The following is a 24,314-nucleotide window of genomic DNA, read 5'->3' on the forward strand; positions in this document are numbered from 1 at the left end:
TCTCACCATTTGCTGTACCAGGTGTCAGAACCCTCCCAGTATCTTGCTGACAGGATCTGAGGGGTAAATGAACTATCATGTGCCACTAATGTATGAGGAGACTGAGGATGGAAGCCAGCTGCTAATTCAGAGGAAGGAATTTGATACTGAAATTCAGCTAAATTCACAGCCACACTTCCCAGCCCCTCTGCAGCCGCCTTCTCCTCCTCCTCCCTCGTGCCTCCCTGCCACCCCAATGCTTTGCTCCACAGCTTCTGACAGTTTGCAGTGGTAACGTTTCTGACACATGCGAAAAGTACCTATTAAATCACTTGTCATATCATCTACCCACATCCACCTGCAATTACATGATGCCTCAGTGACTAATGAGTTTGGTTACCCGCTGACAACGTGAAAATAGTGAGGCAGCCAACTGGAGTATACTCGACAGGGCCTGTGAAGAGTGTGTGCTCATCCTTCTGTACCAGAGGAGGTGGAAAAGGGACTGAAAATTGGACCTTAGGAATGTGAGGGGCTAGCTTCTTATCTGTAACCTATGTGAAACGTTGGAAGAGTTGTGGGTCCTAACACATCAACACTTGTAACGCAGAAGCAAAATATTTAGCAGGCTTTCAGATCTGTAATTACATCTAGGCCACTAGGTTAGTCAGGATACCCAGTGTTGTACACTACCGTCCTTTGTATACGAGAGTGGTGGCATCTTCTAGGATGAATTATCTAAGGACAATATTCAGGAATTGGCAGATAACATTGCTGTTACATGCACAACTCAACAGATCATAAATTCTTTGTAACATTTCTAAATTTAGATAGATGGTTCACTTCTTAATCCTGTTAAACGAAAATGTTAAACAAAATGTATCCATTCCTTCTGCTTCTATCTCTGCTCAGCGCTTTTTGGGCAACAGTACCTCCCTGCTCTCATATGAGAGCATTGCCTGCAGTGTTTTCTGGACTCAAAGGAATCTCTTACACACCTGATGTAAATTGCACTGTGTTCACTTTGGCAACAACTCTGAAGTTCTGTCTCCCCTCCTGGGGCAGAGGACATAGCTGTTACTGCTTTCTAACCATTCTGTAGGGCTGTCCTCATGGTTTCTTTATCACGTTATTAGCACAACAGTGGCAGAGTCCTGAAATATTTACTGGCAATTTTCAAAGTCCCTTTAAGTGTTTATATGAGAATCTCCCCTCCCCGTTTTTATTTTCTTTAGTTGACTATAATTTCCAGTGACATTCTGGAAGCTCAGCCCTTCAGAATCCCGGAACAAGGGAGAGCAACTGTTTATCCACTGTTCATCTATTTATATTATTTTTAATCAGATTCTTTCCAAGCCAGCCCCAAGATCCTGTCAAATGTGGTGCACACAATACGATGAGTCACCACATCAAACCGTTGCCAGAGGGGAAGCGCCTCAGAACTGAGGGCCGTGCAGGGGTGAAGGGCAGTTTTCTGTCTGTTGCTTGGTTCCTGACTAGCATTTTTAAGCTCTGTAGAGATTTTGTTTAAAAACTCAACAGCTGGAAGAGAAGTTTTGCTGTAGTAGCGCACCAGATGCTAAATACAATGCCCATGGCTCGCTGCTGGAGCAGAGCTGTGGTGTTCTGTGCTGCCCAACGAGGTTCCCAACTGATGTGCTCTGCAGGACTGCACTGCTCAGTGCTCACTGTACTTGCAAAGAGAGATGAGGAAATTCTTCATTTGCTTTCCCTGCTTAAATAGGGCCTTTACCAGATTGCACCTAGTAAACTTACAGCAACAATGTCTTTATCCAAGGCCAGCCTTTGGGAAGGAGTAGGAATAGAAAGTTTCTTTCCCAGTACAAGCATTTTTGCCCTTACTTGGCAATAGATGAGAAACTAGTTAGAACTAACACTGGCCTAGCTGCTGCCTATAAGCACTTGGCTGTGCAGGACTCTGGTCTGTTTCTCACTGCTGAAGCCAGAGAGCAATATTCATCCCAGACCCACTTCTGCAGCAGGGAGGATAAGATGGACACATGTGCCTCTGCCCACTTCCCCTGCCAGTGGCAGGGCCACCTGAGCTGGAGGAGCTGCACAGACACAGATGCTCAAGAACACGTGGGTTCTGCCAGGTCTGACCAGCCAGGTCAGCCTTCCGAGTGGCAGCTGCTGGGCTGGCACTGAGCCTGGGGTGCACTCCTGTTGATGAAAACTCAAAGAGCATCTCTGCTTTTATCCAGGCTACAAACTCTGCATTAGCCTTTCCATGTGGAACAGATCTTGCATGGGTTCTGGCCCTTCCACGAAGCTTGCAATAAATTTCCAGGACCAGACAAAGTTTATTTCAAATTTCTGGAAGGCGTATAAAGAGAGAATTCAGCTGAACCCCTACCAAAATATGCAGAAAATATCAAGATAGCCACTCCATAAGGAGAGCACATGAAAGCAGTCATTGCACCATCTCTAAAAGCCACAGAAAGCATTTGCAGGGATGACTGAGGTGGAATTATACACCAGGGCTGCTACTTGACAGAAGCGGACAAGAAGCAGCAGGGAACAGAGCAGGAGAAGGGAGGACTGGTGATCAGTAAGGGTGATGGTAGTGTAAGGAGTGGGAAGTAAAAGCAGGATAGTGGGCTTAAAATGAGTCTAGCTGCAGCTGCTGCAGCATGCAATCAGTGGAGCTGATCAGCCCTAGAGGAGCCCCCTCACTGCTGTGATGTGTGCCACGAGCGCTCTCCAGCCCGGCAGGGATTAACGAGGGCTGCAGACAATGTAACTCAAGACTCCCGCACTAGGGTGGAGACGGATCATTCCTGGCCAACCTCAGCCTCTCCTCATGGTTTGTGTGTGAACAGCAGACGTGGCACAGGTTGGGAGAATAGGCAATGCCTTTTATAAATGCGATGTGAATCCTTGTTTCACTGAAGCAGAACGGCACACCTAAGTAAACATGTCAAATTGTCAAAAAACAAATAGAGGCGAGACAGCCAAATGAAAGCCAATCAAAGTTCAATTGTAACAAAGTCCAGGGATTTAATTGCTGCATTAGGAATAACACAGCATACCAAAATAGTTGTTCAAATAATTTTAAACCATGGTATTTCCTCAGTCCTTCTTTTTCTGGCCCGCTCCCCTCACTCAAGCTGTGCACATTTCAGCCAGCTGCCCCTCCGCAGCCGCACCAACAGAGATACGCCTCTCTCCAGACCTCTTTCCTTTCAAGGAAAGCAAGCTATGCACTTTGCACTCACCACGGAGATGCAGATAAATTATAGCACTGTGAAATAACTCCTTATGCAGTTTGCTTTATTGTACTATTTAATTTTTATTTGTTCCACACAGGCAACACTTCTCCAATTCCTGGCTGGTGTTGTACTGAACTGCACTAAATGCCCTGCCTCTGATAGATGCTCACTGTCACTTCAGTTGCCCAGTCCAAGGAAGATCATCACAAAGCTGCTGAAGAGGATCACTTGACATTTATTGCCCGGTACCATTTTTTAAAGCTTCAAAAACAGTATAAATACTTAAGTCTTTCAGACAAGTGAGTACGATCTCCTTCCTTCACATAAGTCTGTTACTATGTTCCTCTTTCTCCCTCTGCTTTCTTGTCTGAAACCCCTCCCAGATCTGAAAACGAATGGCTAGGGCTTTTTAAATCATGAGGAGATATAAATGCTGCAAAGCATCTCTTCATAACATGAAATAAGAGAAACAAGTTTTACTTGAACTTAAAATCACCACATACATTGTACTGGAGAAAACTAAAATGAAAAAAAAAAAACAACAAAACATTGAGATGGTAATAGACGACAAAACTGGTTTGTGCAAGGCAGTTTTGGTTGCTTTGAGAGGGTGGTTGGATCCATGGCAGTTAGTTGGTATGTGTGTATAATCAGCAGTCCATTATCAAAGGCACTGCCTAGAAATTATGTATGGGAAGGAGTACGCAGCACTGAATCCTGAACCTTATGCCTAAGGAATGCTTCCCATGGAACATGGATGTTTGAACTGGAGTTCTGGATTATATTTAAGCTTTGGGAGCAATGAGCCTACTGCCAGGGATGGAAACTGAAGGCTCCCTTTGTCTGTATCCACAAGGTGGTGGCAATGACTGCTGGAGAGCTGTTGTGCTCAGCCATGCTACCAGCATGGTGGTACTGCTGATTACTGCTGCCACATGCTTTGTTTAAAGCAGTTTTACAGACAGGACTATGAGATTTTTTTGAAGAAAAGTACAGAAAAAGTTAAAATGCTGATAATACACTCACTGACTCAAGATGAAGAGTCAAACAACAGCATTCTGCTTTTCCACAGAGTGTTCTCCAAAGTAAGTTACCTTTTTCTTTTGGAAAGCAGTGATCTCATGCACTCTTGGCACAAACTCATGTTTCTGGAGGTAAGCACTTTGCTTCTAAAAAACCCACTGATGTCATGATCTGACTGCTAAAAAGTGATGTCCTCAAACAGACCACTCTCTTCCCTCCTCTCTGCCTTTTTGTCTAGTTACTTGACCAAATCTGAAACTTCCACAAAGACAAACTGTATCCAACATTCACTTCACAAAAAGATCTATGGTTTTGCTTTAGCTTTGTGTTATGCATGCAAGAAAAACAGGCCTGGAATATGAGACTACTTTACAGTATCAGACTTACTGTGTTTATAAATGCATTTCTATGAAGACAGAATACATGCTCATCTAACTAACAAAATCCTATTAGAAAATGCTACAAATGCAAATAGTGAGCACTGAAAATAAATGCACTTAAAGTGCCCCATTATCCTTCTAGGTGTTCAAACAACTCCTATTAATAGTTATACAACAAAATTCTTAGAAGATGTTCTCCCTCAAATATCCAGTTGCACAGAGGGCAGATTCTAGTTCAGTAAGAGTTACATAAACTAACATTAATTAGAATCAGGTATTGAATGCAGAAGCTCCTTTACCCCCGCCCTCTCCTTCCACCCCTCATTGTTCTTTTTAATTATTTACACTTTACTTTCACATTCATCTTCTGTATCATAATCAGCTTCTGGTTGTATTCATGTGTTTTCTGCATAGTCTAGCTAGTTATAACACCAACAGGCTATGAAACTCACGGATTACGAACAACCAGGAAATCTCTATTCCTTCTTCTTACAAGCATGGAGTATGTCCTCAGGATGAATGTGCTGCACTGGGCCAACACCCTTTCTCTTTCAGTGCCCTGTGGCAACAGTAGGTACAACATAGCAGAGAAATGTCACAACAGGCAACCTGGGATAGCCTGTTTCTGGAGATTTCTTCACAGTTGGTTCATGCACAAGGAGGAGGCCTCTGTCACCTTATCAAAATTGCATGCCTTGATACAGGGTAATCACAGAGGTGCTTTCATGCTTCAACAGGAGCATACACACTTTATCCAAAGATTAAAGAAAAGACCTTTTGCCCACTGAAAAAACCTTCCAGCTTATGTGCCACATCTCAGTCTCTGTAGACATTAAGCATTTTGCTTTGAATCTGAACATTCTATTTTATTAAGTGCTTTGGTTTTCCTGTAAGGAGTTTTAGGAAATTAGGCAAGAAGCAGAAGAAAACTTTGTGGGTTTCAAGCCCTTTGAACGCAAGAGAGGAATACCTATGACTAATCACGAGATTTTCAGCTGGAAGAAAGCATAAAAATTGTATCTGGTTGTCTGGTCACTCTTACCGCCTAAACAAATGCCGCCTGGCTAAGGCTGCTCATCTGCACATATTTTTGGGATGAAGAACTTTAAACTTTAAAACAGCTGTTGTTACTGAAAATAGTATCTTAAGAAAAGGCAATTATCTGTGAAAGTAGTGTCTGCCTTTTTAGGTAAATGTCTTTGATTTAGCATACATACAGTTAAAGTCAGTGGAAGAGGAGGTGAGAAATTCCATTGACTTCCCAACAAGACTTCAAATGCAGTTTTTTCATTAGCAGCACTTGCAAAACAGTTAGCACTTCACCAGAGAGCCTCTCAGCCACTGCTGGTACAAGTTCAGAGCTTGAATTCACAGCCCATTTTTTGCCAACACCGAGCTGCAGCCAGGTAAGCCCTGGCTCAACTCAAGTTCAAAGCCGGTCAGCTTACAGCCCAACACCATGAGCAGCTGAACCTGCACTGCTCATACAGTGGAACAACTGCTCAATCGGCAGAATAATCGGATGCATCAGCAGTCTGGGGACTGAGCTGCTGGAGAGGAGCTCAGCAGAGGAGGACCTAGGTTTTTTGGTGGACCACAGGTTGGCCATGAGCCAGCAGTGTGCCCTTGTAGCCAAGAAGGCCAATGGTATCCTGGGGTGCCTTCAAAAAGGTGTGGTGTAGGTACAGAAAGTAGGTCGAGGAAGGTGATCCTCCCCTTCTACTCAGCCCTGGAGTGGCCACATCTGGAGCACTGTGTGCAGTTCTGGGAAAGAAAGCCACACAGCTCCTAAAATCCAGCAGAGGGATGCAAAGACAATTAGGGGGCTGGAGCATCTCCCTTTTGAGGAAAGGCTGGAAGTCCTGGGAGTGCTCAGCTTGGAGAAGACTGAGGGAGAATCTTATGATTGCTTATAAATGTCTAAAGGGCAGGTGTCAAGTGGATGGGGCCAGGCTCTTTTTGGCAGTTCCCAATGGTGGGGCAAGGGGCACTGGGCATAAAGTGGAATACAGGAAGTTCCATCTGAACATGAGGAAGAACTTCTCTACAGTGAGAGTGACAAGAGCTCTGGAACAGACTGCCCAGAGAGGTTGTGGAGTCTCCTTCCCTGGAAATATTCAAAACCCACCTGGATACTTTCCTCTGCTATTTACTGTAGAGAACCTTCTTTAACAGATGCTTAGACTAGATGATCCCTAGACGTCCTACAGTTGTCTGATTCACTTGAAAACTCTCACTTGAGTACAGATCTGTGAGACTACTCATGAAGTTAGCTATATGTTTTAATGCCCTACTAAACTGAAAGTTCAAGTCGTCTTCATTAACCCATTGCTCTCTCCCTCTAGTAATTGGTTGAAAGGTAATACTTATACAAAATGTTAACATTAAGTTAATTTTTCCTGCTTCAAAGATCACAGAATGCAGGAGATGCTGCTTGGGAAAGGCTGTAAGCAAGTGGAAAGTTGAAAATGCTGACATTGTCTTAAGTAAAGAAAGTGTCTGTATTACTGCTCTAGTACTTGTGGAAAAGTCAAACATTCTTTGTCAAATTCTAAACAGACAAATAAGCCATGCTGATTTATCATTTGTGTTTCTTTTTAAGGAGATGATGTTGGCTTTGTTGAGATACAGTGACCTAGCTTGAGGTATATCAGCCTGTTTCTGGAACAAAATACCAGATGCTTTTTGCACACAAAGTTCTTTACACGGTCAGGACACACGTAACCAACCAAAATAGAAACATTTTCTCTCAATTTTGTGGAGAATGTAAGAGGTGACACTAAAAGCCCACAGCTACTTTCACAGCAACACTTGGAGTACTTTTTAGCCTATGAATGTTGCAAATGCTTCTCTATGGCACATTCTAATTTTAAACAAAAATGTGAAAACAATAAAAAGTTTTGCACATTAGCTGCAATAACCAATTGTTTTAAATGTCATCTGCAGGAAAAGATGCTTTGAAATATTTCCCATATTTCTTCTTTGATCACAGTGGCCAAAAATTTATTGGAAGTGGCAAAAACCAAAATGTTTCAATGGCCTTGAGAACACACACATTTCCTATGAGGCATTTGTGACTATGTTCAAGTGGCCATAAATCTCCAAGAACTGTCCTCACTAGTAATCTTTGCTATTTAGATTTAGAGCTTTAAAAAGAATTGCCCTTGCATAAGAATGGGCACGCAAATGTTTGTTCCCACTGTACATCAACAAAGTTTTTTGTATGTAAGTATGTTCCCCTGTTGGCAAAGGCCACTCAGCAGCACACAAAAGCCAACATAGATATTCATCCATCCCATACCCCAAAGTCTAGGATCTGAGGTTCACACAGCTCTTCCACACATCCCAGCAGACTGCTGAATAATGCAAATTCTGCTGCACTGTTTGGTAAATGCCCTGCTGCCCTTTCTGATGCATCTCTGGATCAGCACACAATCCCACCTGCTAAGGTCAGCACCAGGACTCCTTCTCATTAAGGTGGTTAGCAGACCTCGAGAACCTCATTTCCATAAAGACTTGGGAGGGAGTCATTATAATGCACAGCATGTTTCAGAGGTAAACAGGGGGCTGGGGAGGGATTGAAAATAGGAGTGAAACTGAATAAATATCTTGAAGAAGATAAAAGTCTTTCAGAAATCACAGCTGTCCATGGCAGCTGAGGCAACAGCTGAATTTCTCCTGACAGCCAAAGAACCAGGCTGAAAAATTTGTAAAAGGTAGAATGGACATTATTGTCTGTTTGATGGAGGTGAGTGAACTGAAACAGGAAATAAACTTTGTCAGCTGGATGCAATCCTGCTATGACAGAGATTCACCTTCTAACTCAGCAGTGTTGCCATTTTGTGTGCACTGCATTGCACATAACTGTGGTCAGCAAACATGAGATCTTTAAGATTCCTCCCCATCTGCTGGGGAGATAGACAGAAAGACATCCCTCCTTCTCCTGTAAATACAGGAAATGCAAAAAGAGCTGGAAGAACAGGAAATAAAAGTTCACTGAGAAAGGAGAATGAAATTAAAAATAATAATTTAAAAAAAAAAATGCTGAGTTAATGAGGGTGTATGCCCTGGGTGAAAACAGCTGCTCTGGAGAAGAGAATGGTTTCACCTGGGAGAATCCTCAGCTCCAGAGTTAATCAGTTTCCATGTAAGACACATACAATTGCTCCACAGCAAAAGACAGATCAACTGCAAAAGTTATCTAAAAGGTGAGCCATCAAATTCAATATTTTCTGTTAAAAATTGATTTTTGTATATTGAATGTAGTTTGGGTTAAATGAAAAGATTTTATCTACCATAAAATAAGGCAAAAAAAGCCTCTGCATGTCCACCTTGTACATCAGGCAAGGTTCCTACCTGTGAATGTTGTTCTGTGTGAGGGAAGATAGTAAATTGCATAGCTTTATTCAGCACCCCATCATCCTCTGGCAGTTGTTTTCTCAGTCTTATGTTACCTTGTTTTTTAGATTACCAAGGAACAGAGCAGCTTTCCCTATGGAAGAGGGTGAGAGAGCTGGATCTGTTCAGCTGAAGAAGAGAAGATTCAGGGGAATTTCATCAGTGTGTACAAACATCTGAATGGGAGGGTGCAAATGTGAAGACAGGCTCTTTGCAGCGGTGCCCGCAGGCAATGGCCACAAACTGAAGTACTGGAGGTACTCTCTGAACAGCAGGCAGTACTTCTTAGTACTTACTTAGACATAAAGAAGAACTTCTTCTCTCAGAGAGTGGTCAGGCACTGGAATGGCCTGCCCAGGGAGGTGGTGGAGTGGCCGTCCCTGGCAGTGTTCAAGAGGCATCTGGATGAGGAGCTACAAGATATGGTTTAGTGCTTGTGGTAGTGGTGGTAATGGGAGGACGGTTAGACTAGATGATCTTGCAGGTCCTTTCCAAACTTGTGATTCTGTGATTCTATGATTCTGTGCTGTGCAGGTGATGGAGCACTGGCACAGGCTGCCAGAGGCTGTGGGGTCTCTTCTGACACTTTTTCTTTTATTATTTATAACAGTAAATTGTATGTTGCAGTTGTTTAACACAGGCAGCAGCTCAGCACCACCCAGCTGCTCCCTTACTCACCCCATGTGGGATGGGGCCAGTGAGAAAGGTGAAAGCATGGGAACTCCTGGGTTGAGATAAAGACTACACGAACGATGCACAACAAGGAATTTGTTTGCTGCTTCCCATCAGCAGGCAGGTGTTCAGCCACTCTGCCAAGTGAGGTTCAGGTTGGATGTCAGAAAAAATTTCTTCTCAGAAGGAGCTGCGAGGCATTGGCATAGGCTGCCCAGGGAGGTGGTGCAGTCACCTTCTCTTGAGGTGTTCAAGGGATGTGTGGACGTGGCACTGAGGGATGTGGTTAACAGGAATAGTGGGGATGGGTCAGCAGTTGATGGTCTCAGAGGTCTTTTCCAACCTTAATAGCTCTGTGATTCCAGGAGAGCAAGGCTTGGAACGTCTTGTGGTTCCTTGGGAAGACAAATGCCAGCTCTTCTAGCACAGGGCAGTGCTAGAAGCAGAGAAATTCTAAACTCTGCTCTGCAACAACCAAAAATATTGGTGTGTTATTACCATCACCTTCATCAAAATTAGAAGTCCTTGTAATTTGCTGTGAAAAAAGCTACTGACAAAAACTGCTCATGAATTACAAGCATGGGCAACAGAGCAGCATAGCAGCATCCCCCAAGTGCCGGCTTACTGTCGTAATGGAGTTCACAGATGATAACAAGGAACCATTCCTCAAAGGCAAAAGAAACATGTTTAAAAGGCCATCTTTTATTTGTTTTTGATAATTTTAAAACACACAAATGAACGATCCAGGGCAACTACCTACAGCCATGTGACACAGCTGTCCATAGGCAGCTCTGATTGTTTGAGTGGTGTTTCCAGCCTTTCACTTCAAGAAAGCACTTCTCTCTATGAAAAGAAGTCACGGTGAGAGATGAGAAAAATGTGAGAGCTTCTCGGTGTGCCTTTTGCATGACACAGCTGTAAGAAAGGCATCTCTTTGCTCTTTAGAGGTAAGTATGATTAATTCACATCCTTTCTTACAACCTCCGTACTTTGAGAGGGCTGCGGTCCCGTCGCACTCGTTTCATCCGCACTGTGAACTTTGCGTAAATAGGATTTCTGCTAGAAATCACTCCCAACCGTCTCTGCTCCCTGACGGCGCGGGCAGGACTCGCCCAACCGCCACGGCTGAGGCCCGGCCGTTGGAGCGGGGCAGCAGCAGGAGCCCGCCGCGCTTACCGCCCCGCTGTGCGGCCGTAGCGAGGCGGTGGATGCCGCTGCTCCTCCCCCCCGCCGCAGGGCAGGGCTGGCGGAGCACACCTGCCCCGGAGGAGGAGCCGAAGGGACAAAGTTGACTCGGGAAAGTTTACGAGGGAGCGTGGGTGGGAAGAGAAACAGAGCTGAGTGGAAGGGCGCTGCCCAGCCGCGGGCCGCCAGCTCCGTCGGTGCTGTGAGCGGCGGCTGCCATGGCTCTGAGCAAAGGGCTGCGGCTGCTGTGGAAGCAGGAGCCGGGGCCGAGCGCTCTGCTGGAGGCGCGGGGCCGCCAGGACTGCTTGCTGCTGGAGGCCGGCACCATGGCGGCGCTCAGTGAGTCAGGGCGGGGGCAGCGCGCGGCGTTCGCGGGGCACCCGTGGGTGCGAGGAGACGGCCGGGAGGCGCGGGGCTGGGCGGTCTGCGGGAACAACGCTGCCCCGCCGTGCGCGGGAGGTGGCCGGCTGCTCCCGCAGCGCCAGCTCGGGCCGAGTCCCTTCAGCCTCCTCCGTGCTCCGGGTGCTTGTAGCCTCCTCGCGCAGCCGGGACGCAGAGGGCTCCAGAGGAGGGTCCCGCTGACGGGATGGGACTCGGCGCCCGAAGTTTCTGCATCAGTGCCGGCCAGCAGATCAGACGCGCAGTTTAAGCAGCGGCAGGTCGCGGCGGAGTTTGGCGTGGCTGACTTGCCCGAGTCTGACATCCCGCAAAGAGAGCTCGCTTCCTGCTGCGTGCCGTGCCCGTTCTCGGAGTTCGCGCCGTGCACGGCTGTGGGCGCAGCTGCTGCTCGGTGCGGCGGCCGGGGGCTGTGAGGCAGGGCGGTGGGAGCCTCCGGTGTTCTCGGATCGCCTCATCGCGTGTTGTGGCACTGCAGTGGGTGACGCTGGGACACTCGTGTAAAAATTAGGTGGTTAGGGATTGTAAGGTGCAAAAAGTAATGCGGAGGAACGTGGTAGATTGTTGTTAATTGTGGCCGGTTCTCACCTGCTTCGGCACTTGTGCCCCTGTCGTGGTGTGGAATGCATCCGGGGGAAAAGGGAGAGAGCTGAACTGTGAACTTGGTGGCAAAATGTGTGTGTATGCTGTGCTTTGCACGGTTACAATGGCCTGCCGAGGAGAGCAACAGGAAGCTGGATTAGATCTTCCATGATACGCTGGGACAAGGCCTCCGGGCTAACGTGTTTGGTTGTCAGGGACTGGGGCTCTTTATGAGCGAAGGAGGCCAACCAGGTCTACAGGAGACAGATGGTATTGGTGAGAAGGGTTCTGAAAGTGGAAACGTTTTAACCAGTCCTGATAAAGCTCTGTTACTGCCACAACTTGCGCTGTGTTGTGTTACTGGAATTTTATGTTGTGTGATAACTCTGAGAGTTCTGTTTCTTGTTCAGTTTGTTGGTAAGAGTGGGCGTGAACGTGCAGAAAAAATTATTCTGTGTGTTTTTGGTCAGTTTTCAGTGAGCTGTCAAAATGACAGGTCTGGTAGTACAGACCAGCATCGTGTACACCCTCCCTGATCCAAAACTGTATTGATAGTAAAAAATCAATGAATTTTGATATGGCTTCTGTTGCTCTGATCCAAACCCAGAACAAATCCACTGTCTAAAGCCAACGTGCATGAGTAGGACTGAGAAACCAGTGTTCAACTAGCGACCTCAGGCCTTTGTAGAACTTGTCATTGAGAAGGTTATTTACAATCTCATTAATCTAAGGAATCCTCAACTTAAAATAGACTTTTCTCTCACAGTGTTGCTGTCTTTCATCTGAATACTTGTAGCTAGAAGTGTGGAAGTGATTAAAGAATTCATATGGTCTCCTCTAAGGTGTGTGTTATTGTGCTTTAGCACTTGGTGATCTCTCGAGGTCCCTTCCAACCCCTGCAGTACTGCAGTTCTGTGGTGGCTGCTGTAAAACCTGGTTTCCCATGCTTTTGGAAAGTCACCTAGGGAGATAACTGTGATCATTCATGCGTTGGCATCCAGCCTACTTTGTTCTAATGAATTTGCCATTTTAATTCATTTAGTTTCTCTTCCTGCCTGGTTTTGTTTCTATGTTAGAGGAAAAGGTAGTTTATCCAGTTGAGCCAGTTTAGTTCCTTTCTTCTATTTATGAAGGAAAGGACCAGAAAAGGAGGGAAAACCAGCAGCAGGTATTGTGATGTTAAATTTACAAGAACTGTGAAGAGGAAACTCCATGGCTAAGATGTCAACAGAGACAAGGTCATTTTTGTTTTGATTGCCCTCAAGTTGTTACTGGCTGCAAAACATTTCAGATAAACACAAACCTAGGGCTAGTAGGTTTGGGCTAGTTTGATTTTCCATTTCTGAAGTGAAGATATAAAGAATTGCATGCCCGTGGTGATGAGGAAGTAATGTGATTATGCCTTTTGCAGACTTCCATGCTCTAAATCAAAACAAATGTGTAAGTTGTACAAATACTGTAAGTTGTTCATGCAGTTTTGTAGTAGCAGCCTTAATCTGATACAAGTGTAGAAAGGAATAATTATGGATGGACAGTGAAGGCTTGGAAACAAGTTATAGTCATTGTATGTTATTCTTTTTTTTTCTTAATTACCAAATGTCTAGTTTGCTCTTAAGCAGACTTGGCATCTGAATTTTTACTAGAAGAAGTTAAGTCACTTCCTTTCCTGCTATCCAGTTTAAGTAGCAAAATGGACTGAGAGTCATCCTAGAGGAAGAAATGTTGTAAGAAAAAAATCTGGAAAATGCACATGTGTACGAGCATGGTATCTGTAGAGGCCATGAAACTCCGCCAAACTCAGAATCAACTCTTTCAAATATATATTTGATACTATCTTGTGGGAGACAAGATACTTTCTTCCTCTCTTGATGTATTGTAAAGGTTATGATGACAATGTATTTTCAAAATTCAGAGTTTTAGTACTTGAAAAATATTTGCATGTTCAATTTCAGTAGTGGAAAAGTATTATGAGGATCTTCAACTGTCTAAGAAAAGAATTCATAAAATAACCACATTCGGGCTGTAAATGAAGCCTAACTTGAGAAACTTTTGTAAAGGTCAAGGAATCAAAAATCACAGTGGGAAAACTAGCTGCCCTATCCCAACTCCTTTTTCTGTATAGTGAAGCAATGTAAGAGTCACACGATTTTCTGTTCTAGCAGAAATTCAAACAGTACTTTTAAAGAAAGTAGTTTTTTTCCTCCTTTTCTCATGATGTCACTGTAGGGTGGAGGGTAAAACTCTCTGCTTTGAGTTTAACAGCATGAAAGAATGTCTCCAGGAGTTCACTGAACTAGAACATCAGTAATTAGCTTCTGCCATGGAAGAGAGTTACAGGAAAAATTGTCACTGGTTCAGAAGCCTTTGCTTACAGGAGAGGGAATGTAGATAGAAGTGCTGTCACTACTTTCAACGCAGTAGTTTTAACACTTCATTGGTGAAGTGAGCTGCGTACTAAAGCCATAGAGCTGCAAATATAGTTTTCTAACTTTATTATAGAAATGAAATGATGTTGATAGGAATGCTCAGCTTCTATAATTCGTCACAAAAATGTATTTTTGCAAGGGCAGGGCCAAAGGACATACAGACAGTTAAAAAGTTTTTAAGTGCTTTGATTCTGAAACTGCCATTACTAAAATATGTTACAACTCCCATCAGAATGGATCCTAACTGGCCATGATGTTTTGAAAATACCAAAATTCAGAGCTGATAAAGTGCATGCTTTGCAGATGTGTCCTGAGGTTTTTTCTCCAGACTGTCACTCTGAGATCTGGGAGGTGAGCCTGTACAGGAGGCAGATGGGCATAGTTAGCTGGTGGAGAAGCTCTGTGCCCCCCTCAGCAGCTTCAGGCGCAGGTGAAGCTGGGGCTGAGTCTGGCAGCGGGAGGAATGCGAGGCCAGGTGCTACTGTGTGCACATTTATCATTTGCCATTGGATTTGTAATTCTGTCTACAAATACGTCATGGAGCGAGGCTATGGAAGTCAAGCACGAGAAATTGTGCAAACATACTGTGAATGTATCACTGTATGCTACACATTATCAGAAACAGTGAACCCAACAGCATGACTTGTTCTACTCATGTGCCTCGTTATTTATGTAAATCCTCTCCTTATTGTATTTGCATTCCTAAAGCTTACTTATTTTATTTTAAAAAAATACAGTGTTTCATAAAATTTTCTGAGGTTTAATGGTGTTCAGACTTCTTCTATCTGTGGATTCATACAAACCTTTTGTAGTGGAAGGAGTCTGACAGAAGCCTTGCTGATGTCGGCTGCGCTGTGTCTTTGTATGACTATATATAATATATAACATTAACCACATAAAGATAATGGTCAAGCTCCAGAGAAATGACTTAGGAACGTCTCCTTTATGTTCTTGGCTGCCTGCAGACAACAAGAGTGGCTGGTACAAACCTAGTGGTCTTGTGTCCATTCCTTGACTGTGAGTGAATATATCCATATCCACACTTAAAAGTATGAAAATATAATCCCTTACTGGAAAAGAATGATTCCTATAATATAGAAAGCTGGTGGATGAACTTCTCAAAACTTCCACTTTATCATGTTTTCAAGCAGAAAAAACTCTTTTCTATAGAAAGCTGGTGAATATATTGCTTAAAATTTTGAGTATCCAGACTCTGTTAACTGGAACTCTGACCTTTTCCCAACCCTGTATTGCATGACATATATTGTGTTAGAGGATACATCCTGGCTTGTGTAACATCTGTGTAGCTTGAATTGGATGTGAATGGGAAGTTCTTAGCAACAAAAGGTTGTGAATGTAAATGACAATAAACAAAGTGCTTTAGGTTTGTCTGAGAAAAAGCAGTAAGCACATCATTTGTCTTCACTCATATAACACCAGTTGCTGAACGTATCTCTATGTTAAGATGCTAGTTTATGTATTTTTTATCACATTTTCTTCATATGAAATTTGTTTAATTATATATTTGCTCATTCTTGTAAAAATTCACACATCTTTCACCAAAATGCTAGAAGAAGCACAAATAAAGCCCCCATCACATCAGTCCAACAGCTCTGCAAATATGCACTTATATATTCTGAAGTATTTCTGTAGCTGCTAAGCAGGTATCTAAATACTTCCAGAATCAGTCTTAAGAGGGGAGCCAGAATCCATAACCTGGCTCCTCACCTTCTTCTTGAAGAGTTCTTTCAGTGATTTTACCTGAAAGTTGAAGGTGTTACTGTGCCTGCCTTTGATGTTGGACCTTGGACTGAGGTGCCTTCCTGCAGTCACTGGGCTTTCTGGGCACTACAGGGCTGGCAGCCATGGTGGTTCCTGGTGAAGTCTGGGGATCACAACTTGAATAAAGGAAGCTGCGTGCACCTGGCCAATTCCTGCTAGACATTACATCAAATGTGCAGCTTTTGTAAGCAGGAAGTCACACTTGCATAGTAGTATGTCTTTTTTTGCATGGCTCTGAAATATTTTATGTTTTAAATTCAATCAAAAGTGAGCTGTTTCATTACAATTTGGTTTTGTTGAATTATTGTGCCCCTCTTGTTTCACAAGAGTTAAAAATTTCAGCTAACGTGTTAACCTTACATATTATTTGCATCAGAAGCTTTTAAACAGTATTAAAAATCGTGAGGAATGCATGCAGTGTGCAATTCTATAAAGCTCTTAGAAACACACAACGCGGTTGTAATTAGTGCAGAAGGGTGGGTACTCAATTATATGTTTAGTGGAAGGATAGATTGCTAAAAAATATTACTGGGAAGCTTTAGAGGAGTTTGATAATTACTAGGTGTACTCTCTGCTACCTGAAGCCATTGTTAAAGCCCAAACAAATGCACTGTGTGTTTGGGACAGTCAGCTTGTTCCCCAAGTAACACAACTTCATGGTGAATTTCATCAGCTTTTGTAGCACCTCCTTTTATTAACTATATGTATATACATATATTTTCCACCTTTCTTTCTTGAAAAAGAAAGGATTTTACTTGTGGGCAGAATGTAGTTAAAAGTCCATTCTTCATCCTACATTTTCAAGTAGACAGCACTTATAGCTTCTGCATTTCAGAGCTGTGAGAAAGCTGTTACACAATAAAAACTCTGACATGGAAAACTTTAAGTGGAAAACACGGAAATGATTGTCATGTTACTGATTAGGAAAGTGCTGTCTATTTGGACATATCTAGCTGTCAAATGTTTCTACTAAGACAGTATTTACAACATTATTCAATTCTTGTTCTGTGTGTTTTACATTCTCCCTTTATATCAACAGTACTTTAGAATTCTGTACTAATTTTTCCCTTTAGCTCTGCTCTTTATCCAATAGCACGCTGGTTGCTTTGTTTTTCTAGTTGCTTGCTTTCCAACCCTTTTGTGTCCTCACATTGCTAGCCAGTAGTCTTAAGATCAGGTTTGGTGACGAGATATCAGTAAGAAATGTTGAAGATTTACAAATAATTATTTCTAGTAATAAGATATGAAATTGACTTAGACCCTCTGCAGTGTCCTTGAAAAGTCACGCTTTGGTCATCCTTTCACTGTATCACTTTTTTTTTACAGCAGGTCCCTGTCTCAAGCAGCATGGCATTGTCTGAGGATATAGCACCAGGGAGTGTAATGGGATAGGAGCCTGCAGTATCTATAACAAGTAGACACTTTTCCTCACAAAAATTTGGTCTCCACATACTAAAATACTCTGGCCTCCCAGCTTATGTGCTGATATGGCATAGATGTGTTAGATGGGTTTGTTACTTCTTGGCCTGAGGAGCGAGCTGTATCCAGAGTGCATGGAGCTGCTCAGGGGAGAAACACTTTGTCCCTGCTCTGGTTTCATGAATCTAAATGTCTTCTAGAATAAGTATCAGAATTTGCCGTAGGATGGAAGTTTTGGGGAAGTTGTTATCTAGAGACAAAGACAGGCAGCAGAGCCCAGCGGCCTCCTGCAGCTTTGTGTTGGAGGTGCTCCTCAATTTTAGGCGGCTCCTTTGGTTCTGAAACCCTGACTGCTGCTGCCATGCTGGCAAATGTTCAGTCTTATGGTCTGCCCAGAAGCAGGGGTGTTCCCCTACTGCTATTGGCAAAGCCCAGGTCTGTGCACATGGAGATGTCCCATGTCAGGAGCTGATGTCTGCTGCCACTGCCTAAGAAATTTTGGTGGCTTCTGTATGTGTTAGTGCTGGGTGCTTCTCACTGTTAGTATTGTGCTGCTTAAATGCTTCCAGGATGCAAGTTTGTAAGGTTCTGCCTTAGTCTGAGATAAAAATTTCTCCTTATTTCTGTCATTCCCTCTTTCTTACTGAAGGTGGAATATTTAGAGCAAGAATTTTGTTTATGTTTTTTCCTTTTTTTCTTTTAAAGGTAACAAAAACAAAGTTCTAAGGCAGAGAAAAAAATTAAGACAAAGATACCTGTGTGTTGTAGTTGCTTTTTCCTAGGTACTAGAGATGATGTGAAGTGAGACATCAATTTTTTAAACTCTTTTTCTCTTCTTTAATACATAAAGAAGGCTTAATACTGTTTAGGAAGAGCTGGGGCTGTTCAGCCTGGAGAAGAGAAGGCTCTGAGGTGGTCTGATAGTGGCCTTTCAATACCTAAAGGGGAGCTATGGAAAGGAAGGGGACAGACTCTTTAGCAGGGTCTGTGCAATAGAATAGGGGGAAATGGCTTCATGCTTAAAGAGGGTAGATTTAGGTTAGATAGAAGGAAAAAGTCTCTTACAGTGGGGATGGTGTTGGCACTTGAACAAGTTGCCTAGAGGTGTGGTTGATGCCCTGTCTCTGGAGACTCTCAAGGTAAGGCTGGATCAGGCTCTGGACAACCTGATGTAGCTGTGGTGTCTCTGTTCACTGCAGGGGAGTTGGACTGGATGGCCTTTAAAGGTCCATTCAAACCCTAAGGATTCTGTGATTTTATGATATACATGTATGTAAATGAAATGTTGTTATATTCTATCTAAACTTTTTTTTAAAATTTTTTTACATAAGTTTGCTGTGGTGTTTTTTGTTTGGTTTTTGTTTTGAGGTGCCCAGCCCTTAAGAAGTACTATTACAGAATACTTGGACTGTTGCTGCCTCGAGGTTTACATTACCCAAAAGAAATCTCTATTCTTTCTGTTGCTTATGTTTTATTTCATTGGTGTGTGGTATCTACATTTTACTGTTTTCTTGTGATTCACTGAGTGTTTGTAAGGAAGCAAAATAGATACATTGTGAAAATCTGGTGGCAAAAATAGAATTAAGAAAAAAATTAACAATTCTCCCTAATTTGTGACAGATGCTAAAACTGAGACAAACATGTTTTAATTTCCTTCGGAAAGGTTGCCTGTTCAAGAATTTACAGGAATTGTGCAAGCGGAAGTGTCCTTTCTGCCACTTCAGTATGTCAGAGATGGATATTTATTTTCCATGCTTCTCTCTGAACTCCTTGTGGCTTCAGGTTTATAAAGAAAAATCTGCTTCTTTCCCAGCACAGAAGCTAAGCTAAGTCTGTCCTTCTTAGGCCAGAAAATTTTAGATTCTTTTTTCAATTGCTGAAGCTTACTAGTAGGAGAAGATTTTGGAGTATTAGCTAACTTCTGAAAGTGCCATGTTTCTGTTCATCTGTGGTCAAGAAGTAAATGGGCATTTGAGGGTTACTGTTTTACTCATTCAGGAGGCTACGTTTGCTCTTCATTAGGAAATACATACCTGCTGGTTCAGGAAATAATTTATTTTTGCATTAAGGTATCAGGGACACGTTTGACCATGTTCTGGCTTAATGCTTGTGCCCATTGGGGTCAATTAATGCAGAAACACACAAGTCTAGCAACAGCATTTGATTCTCTTATTTATTTGTTTTTGAACAGCTAATTCTTACTCTATTAAGCTATAAGCTCAGTTTCTTTTGAAATCAACATCTGATATGTGTCTGCATTGAATTGTGTTATCTCCTATAAAAAAATCCAATTCTGTTAAAAATGAGCCTGCCAGAATTTGGAAACAGAATCCATCTCTTTTTGTATGTCAAAAAAGATAGATTGTATTTTAGCTTACGTTCAGACAGTTGTGTTTGGGATTTTTTTTTGCTGTTAGTTCAGAAAAGTGTGAAGTTCAAATGTGCTTATATATTCCTTTATGTATTCTGAAACTGATGTGGCATCTGCTAACATCTCCACTGTAGAATTAGAGCATCACTAATGATCTTATTTTCTAGAAGGGCAGAGTGCCCCCTTCTTTCTTTTAGGATGGCATGTGGAAGGGCTGTGCACTTTTGTCCTGTCTCTTTTTAATGACTGTACTCTTAGAAGATTTTAAAGCTGTGTGGTTTTGCTTTCTGAATGAGATCAACAGGGGTGGATTGCTGTAGACTATAGCAATCTTAAAATGTGATAAGAACCAAAAATTAAGGCTTGCTGTCTTTCATTTTGCTTCTCAGCTCCAGAAGAACAGGATGCAATTAAAGGACAATATGAAAAACTCATGGATGCTTATGGCTGCTTAGGAGAGCTTCAGTTTAAGTCTGGTAAGTGACCATCTGTATGACTGAGATTATAAAGATGTCCAGACAACACTGGCATGCTGTAGTGTCAAATGGCTCAAGTTGTCCACTTAGCATGTGAAAGCTAATTGCAGTCTGTTATCTCTAGTCTGGAAAAGATCTGCTTCGTTTTTATGCTGTGCCAAAAGCATACTGTTAAATGATAGCCCAAGAATTTTGGATTTTTTTTTGCTTTTGTTTTGTCTACATTAGCTGCCTGAAGATAATTGTCTTTTTTTTTTTCTACCACATTTGTTGAAGGCAAATTATGTTTTCTTACTTGCTTTTTTATTTTTTATTTATGAAGGTTTGTATTTAAACAGTAAAAAATCATGACTATTTGAGACTGCAGTCCTACAGATTCCCTATCCTTTCTATAATGCCCAATTGCCTTTAATTGGGAAATTCTTATGGATAAAGATTTGTAGAAGCAGGCCTTTAAAACTTCAGCTAATATTGCTAGTAATGTAAGGAATATTTATTATCACTACTTTCAATTTTGGTACAGTTTGCGAATCTTGATTTAGCACAGGACTTGCTATTATACTGCCCACAGGAATTTTAATGGAAACAGCATGTTTTAGGAAGAGGACTTCAATAATTGATTTGAAGGTATTAGTACTTTGCATAGCAGGCTTCAAATCTACTGATGAATAGGATGCATTAAAACAAAAGCTTAACAATATGAAAGCATTGTACAGTTCCAACCTTGTCTGTACTCATTAAGCAAAGCGTAAGCTTTGCTCCCACGGTGGTCTTAATGTAAGCCTCCCTTTTGACTTGAGGGGATGACAGTATTGATTTCCATATAACTTGGTGCTTGATCAAGGAATCTGTCAAAGACAACGGTGGCATGAGCACTGCCTTATTTAAATCAGGACGTAAAGTGTATCTTTTTGTAGTTCACTTGCCATTTTATGGCTCAAGGAATGTGATGTGGGATTGATCTGAAGAGGTGGCTGCAATCCAAAAGATTTGTGTGTCAGCATTTAAAACTCTAGGTCTGTCTAGTCTTTTTAAATGAATGCGGGCTTTTTGTTTGTTGTGTTTCTTGTGGAATTAATTATGCATTTCCATAGAGATTTATATCAATTTGTTAATGCAATTAAAAATTCAGGCCTTGTGATTGTTTTTTCTTGGCACTTGGACCTGTTTTTCCTCATAGGAGTCTAATTAAACCTGTTGTAATAGTAAAGGAATGTGGTTAAGCTCTTCAGGTTACAGATGAGTTTCTTGTACATGATGGAAACTAAATATATCCAGTTTCATATTAAAAATTTCATACCTTTCATTAAAAGTTTCATATTTGGCTTCATATTAAAAAGTGACTGATTTTAGATGGGGTATAAAATATACCTTATTTTCTCCTTTTTATTTCTGTGTTCTCCATGTCTTGAACACCTGCTTCAGTGCCTGTAAAGTGTGAGGTTTTTCCTCTCTCAGCTCTGTCACTGCACCTTTGTCTTGTTCTAGTATTAAATTACAAGTACTGGTACAGGATTTCCTTTGGAAAGCACTGTTAAAAATTGTATTGGTAATTGGATTAAAAAAGGTTCATACTGGAGGCCAATTCCTAATTGTGATTGAGTGAAAAGTCAGGAGGGTCATGCTGTAATGGTAAGCAAAGGTAAGCAAACATTGTCTGCTGCTAAACATTTTTTAAAAAAGCAAAGATGATTGCCTGCCTGCTATTTCACCAGTAAAAAGGTAGCCCCTTTTTTTTCTGTCTCATATTTTCCATTTTATGTGTAAGTATGCCTTCATCCCTTTAGCTTTTGCTTATATAAAAGATTAACACTAGAAAGGCATGCAATGTAACTTTTTTTTTAATGTTTGCAGCTGCAAACAAGAGCATAATTGGCCAGCTCCTCACTGCACATCAGTGGTCAGGAGTATCACTTTATTTTTTTTGCTTACCGTTGAGAATGTGTGGATCATAAGTAATAAATTAACTGAAAATGTTTTAAAAAGTACATTCCACTGGGATATTAAAAGAGTATATTTGTAGAGCAGAAGGGAAGATTCTTTCGAGACATGAAAAGATGTCTCTGAGCACTTTAATTAATCCGTAAATATCGTTATTTAGGAATCCAAATAAATCACATTGTATGCCTGCCAGAGTAGATCATGCTTTTCACAAAAAAGAAGATGAAGTATGTGAAGCTGACTCACAAAGTTAATGTTTCCCATCAGTGATAACATTCACTTCTATGTACTTCTGTCTGTTAACATGACTCACTAAGTTCTTCTGCTTTCTTTTGTGACATAGATGGCAGCAGAATGAATTGTACTGTGTTTCTGAGCTGTATCTCATCCAAGATTTTGCTACCAAAAAAGATCTTGCTGCAGCAAATACATTTTCAGCAATGAGCTGGTTTTGCAGTGTTTGGTTTAGATGTTGTGATGTCAAGAAGGAGGGTGCATATAGAAGGTAGTATTCTGACATCATCATCATGTAGATTACTTAGTTTAGTACAGCTGCTGTATTTAGGGATGCACTCTGACATCATTTGTCTGTATATACTCTTATGCTTGTACATGCAGTGTATTTGTTTTGAGAGCCTAAAAGAATAATTTTCAAAGGCAAAGAGGTCAACTAAGTACATTTCCTTATATATAATTGTGTTTAAAAGAGAAAGAACATCTTTGAGGCTAGAAACATCATTTGAAAAACTTAATTTATTTTTGTGATTCTGATATAGATTTCATTGGAGATAATCAGCTAGCTGCTTAGAATCAGATCATCTGCTACACTCTTTTGCTAATTTTGAAGAAAGATGAGAGGCAATAATACCTTTGACTTTTTTTTTTTAGTGGACTATAAAATGAAGCAGAGTTATGTGAGGAGATAAAATGCTGTGGAAATGGAACATGCTGAGGGAACGTGAGGAAATAGCATGAATATTGGAATGGAGAGTGATCAAAAGCTGGACTGACTTCATTTTTAAAAAGTGGTTTTATGTGGAATATTCAAGTTAAAGGTCAAAGTCAGAATTGAATATTGCCTTTTTTAAACTGTATTTCCTAACAGGCAGCTGTGAAGTCATCCCACAGAATACAGGGGAAACAACTGTCAGGAGTCAAGTAGACAGGTTAAATACAGAAACTGCAGCTCATTATAGGTGTGACGTACCAGAACTGCATTTCCTGCAGCAGGCTTGCTGAAATTCCATTAAAGTAGTTGGCTTTTAAAAAACAAATAAGGACAGAAGTTATTTTTGTCTTGTTTCTCTGCCAAAAAGTTCTTTCTCCTCTGCCTCTCTGGTACAACTTAATAAACAGGGCATTCAGCACATATTGCTGGGAACAGTGCATTTCTAACATTTCTTCTAAAGGGTTCTTTACAGACTTGTGATGATTTATAGCTGTAATAGGGCAAAATAATGATCTCGTAAGAAACACTTCACTTTTCACTCAAATGTTTATTCAGAGAAAAAAAAAAACTGTGAGGAAATTAGAGATTTCTACATTTGTGATATTCTGTTGCAGTTCTTAATGTTCTTAAATCACTTTCATAGGATGGTTTGGGTTGGTAGGAGCCTTTAAGAACATCTAGTTCCAACCCCCCTGCTATAGGTAGGGACACCTCTCTCTAGACTGGGTTGCTCAGAGCCCTGTCCAGCTTGGTCTTTGAATGCTTCCAGGCAAGGGGCATCCACAGCCTCTCTCAGCAACCAGTTCTAGTGTCTCACCACCCTCCCAGTAAACATTTTCCTCCTAATATCTAGTCTAAATTTACTTTCTTCCAATTTAAAGCCATTTCCCCTCATCCTGTTGCTACCTACTCTTATAAAAAGTTCCTCCCCAGCTTCCTTGTATGCTCACTCCCGGTACTGGAAGGCCTCACTCCCCCTGGAGCCTTCTCTTCTCCACACTGAATAGCCCCAGCCCCTTACTTCTCTTATAGGGGAGGTGCTCCAGTCCTCTGATTATCTTCATGGCCCTCTCCAGCAGCTCCATGTCCTTCTTGTGTTGTC

General features: G+C 41.9%; 1 protein-coding gene across 3 annotated transcripts in view; it reads left to right on the forward strand.

Moving 5' to 3' along the window:
- Nucleotides 1-10,356: 10,356 nt before the first annotated feature.
- SYNJ2 (synaptojanin 2) overlaps nucleotides 10,357-24,314 on the forward strand; it is a 66,089-nt gene continuing 52,131 nt past the window's right edge. The window contains exons 1-2 of one of the 3 annotated variants that reach the window (XM_031611584.2): nucleotides 10,357-11,209; nucleotides 20,236-20,322. In XM_031611584.2, coding sequence (XP_031467444.2) covers nucleotides 11,089-11,209; nucleotides 20,236-20,322 — 208 coding nt within the window. In that variant the 5' untranslated portion in view covers nucleotides 10,357-11,088. The other 2 variants (XM_090135668.1, XM_090135669.1) reach the window with 2 other exon arrangements.

Source organism: Phasianus colchicus, chromosome 2 (assembly GCF_987193195.1).
Source record: "Phasianus colchicus chromosome 2, bPhaCol1.hap1.1, whole genome shotgun sequence".
Taxonomy (NCBI): Eukaryota; Metazoa; Chordata; class Aves; order Galliformes; family Phasianidae; genus Phasianus; species Phasianus colchicus.